This window comes from Saccostrea cucullata, unplaced genomic scaffold, assembly GCF_032062105.1.
Source record: "Saccostrea cucullata isolate Sc308-1 unplaced genomic scaffold, CSIRO_AGI_Scuc_v1 ctg4, whole genome shotgun sequence".
In the NCBI taxonomy this organism is placed as follows: Eukaryota; Metazoa; Mollusca; class Bivalvia; order Ostreida; family Ostreidae; genus Saccostrea; species Saccostrea cuccullata.
The window spans coordinates 803,628-805,876 of NW_026920828.1; the positions used below are offsets into that span (position 1 = coordinate 803,628).

The 2,249-nt window shown below is 33.0% G+C and overlaps 1 protein-coding gene across 1 annotated transcript; it reads left to right on the plus strand.

Annotated features, from left to right (window-relative positions):
- The first annotated feature begins 655 nt into the window (after positions 1-655).
- On the plus strand, positions 656-1,604 carry LOC134258382 (uncharacterized). The gene is made up of 2 exons (XM_062740910.1): positions 656-894; positions 1,224-1,604. Exons 1-2 carry the CDS (start codon positions 889-891, stop codon positions 1,569-1,571), a joined length of 354 nt encoding a protein of 117 aa, XP_062596894.1. The 5' UTR covers positions 656-888; the 3' UTR covers positions 1,572-1,604.
- The last annotated feature ends 645 nt before the right edge of the window (positions 1,605-2,249 follow it).

The following is a 2,249-nucleotide window of genomic DNA, read 5'->3' on the forward strand; positions in this document are numbered from 1 at the left end:
AAAATACGCTAAAATGTTGGGTCCGTATTTGAAGTACTTGTACTGTAATAACTATACTAAAAACTTCCAAAAAAGATTTTCACATTTCACTAAATTGTAAATGACAAACTCTCGATAGCCAGGTGACTGTTCTGGTCTGATGGCCTCTTTTCACTCAACATCTAAGCCCTGAACATTGACAACACTGGCGTTAAATACGTCTAATTCTTTACAAGAAGCTATAAACTGTCCATAAAGCATGCAGGACGTGATGAATTTATAGCCTCCGTGAAATATGTAAATTCTCGGGTTCACTGAGTGACTTTAGATCTGGATATTATCTTTAATAGTATTCATTAATCACTGGGATACGTTCATTAGCAGCATTTTTAAATGATAATTTACACCTTTCTAGAGACTGAATTAAACCGTCAAGTAAACAGGCAACCACGATTACAATATGGTATGGTATGGATTGTGTTCAAATTTCACACTGAGGACCGTTTTACGGGTTATACTTTTGCGGAGATATCTTAATTTAACCAAAAGATATGAAACCTGTATAAAATCTGTATCAGTCAAAATACAAAGCACGTTTATAAAAGGTTTTTAAACAGGAAGCGTATAAATTCTTTCGATGAATTTCTGCAAACATTCTGACCACAAAAAGATGTTTTAGATCACATTTCCAGAACGTCGAATCCTAGGTGAGAAGGAATTGACAAATGATGGTTGATGACTTTAAGGTGGTGGAACATCACACGCAGATCAACCAATGAAGAATCTCTTGACTGCCCGTCAGTTTGACGAAGGTGTCAAAGGTTTCCGTTGTCGTTGTTGTTTGAATGATAATTACAAAATCCTGCATTGTCTAATTTCAACTAACCTACTTCCCCTTGAACGAGCAACATGAAGGTAAGAAATTGTTTTATACTGATTGTTGACATTTAATTCTTAACTGTTGATCAAATTTTTTTTACAATACATTAACGGAGGAAGTAAAAGGATACAAGGGATATTTATCTTCAGTTCACTGATAAAGATTTAATAATTAATGATGATTCTTAAAACGAGATTAATGGATATTAAAAACAAACAATCATAGTATATAATATCACAAGAAAAGAATTTGAGAGAAAGCAATATTGAAAATATAAAAAAAAACTGTATTTGTAAAACTTGATGATTTATCAGTTTTATATAAATTTCTGTTTTGAAACTTGTCAAATCGGTGTCATTTACAGGAAGTGGTGGTAGTTCTGTTAACACTGTTCATAACAACCCAAGTGTACGGGGAAATCCTACTGTCCGATAAAACTTATGTTAATGGCGTCCTAGTGGCCGATAAAAAAGTCCCGGAAGTCCGGAAGCGGAACTATCAGCGAGTTTGGGTTGATGAGGCTGTCAGCGTTATGTCCATGGGTGAAATCCCGAAACCGCTGTACGTGGGCAACGCCATCGTCATGCAGTCACATGACTACAAAAATGGCGCCTTCTTCCCTATCGGACCAAAAAAGAGTTTTAAAGCTTTTTATTTCCGAAACCAGCAACCTATTCCACGATCTGTGATGGCAAAATATGAACTTTTATAAATGGTTTATATCAAATACAACGTTTTCATTTAATATTTGTTGAATTTCTTTACTAAAAGGAGATAGTGATGATTATAACTCGTATTTCTATTCCTAATTAACCAGAGAAAAAAGCAATAATAGTTGGCAAAGCTGGATACCTACAACGAACATACTGCACCATACAAAACACAGTGAATTTCTTTTGCATAAATCAAAGATCATAGGAGAAAAACATACATACATGTATGTACACAAAAGCAAATTTCTAAATATAGTGAAATATGCCACTGATAGTGATTAAGAATTTGACCCTTGTATGTTTATCATGAATACTTTAGAACCTTGATTTACTATAAAATATACTTTAATTTAACAAAAAAAAAAACCCCCACCCAAATGCTCAATCTGATTAAAATCCTCTGTGGGCGTGTCAAAGGATCTGATTTTTTAAAATCAGATTGACTTAATGCTTTGATTTCGTATAATGGAAGGGTTATTTACTTAAATTGAAAAAAAGTTTACTTACTTTAATGTAAAACGTTGTTCAAAACTTTGATTTGGTTCATATAGCTAAAACTTTGGCATTCTGATTTAATACAGTAAAGAAACAAGTTTAAATTTACATAGTAAGATTCCAAGATCTCCACGATATGTGTTAATTAATACAATGATTTTAGGGAATGCTAAATATTGTTA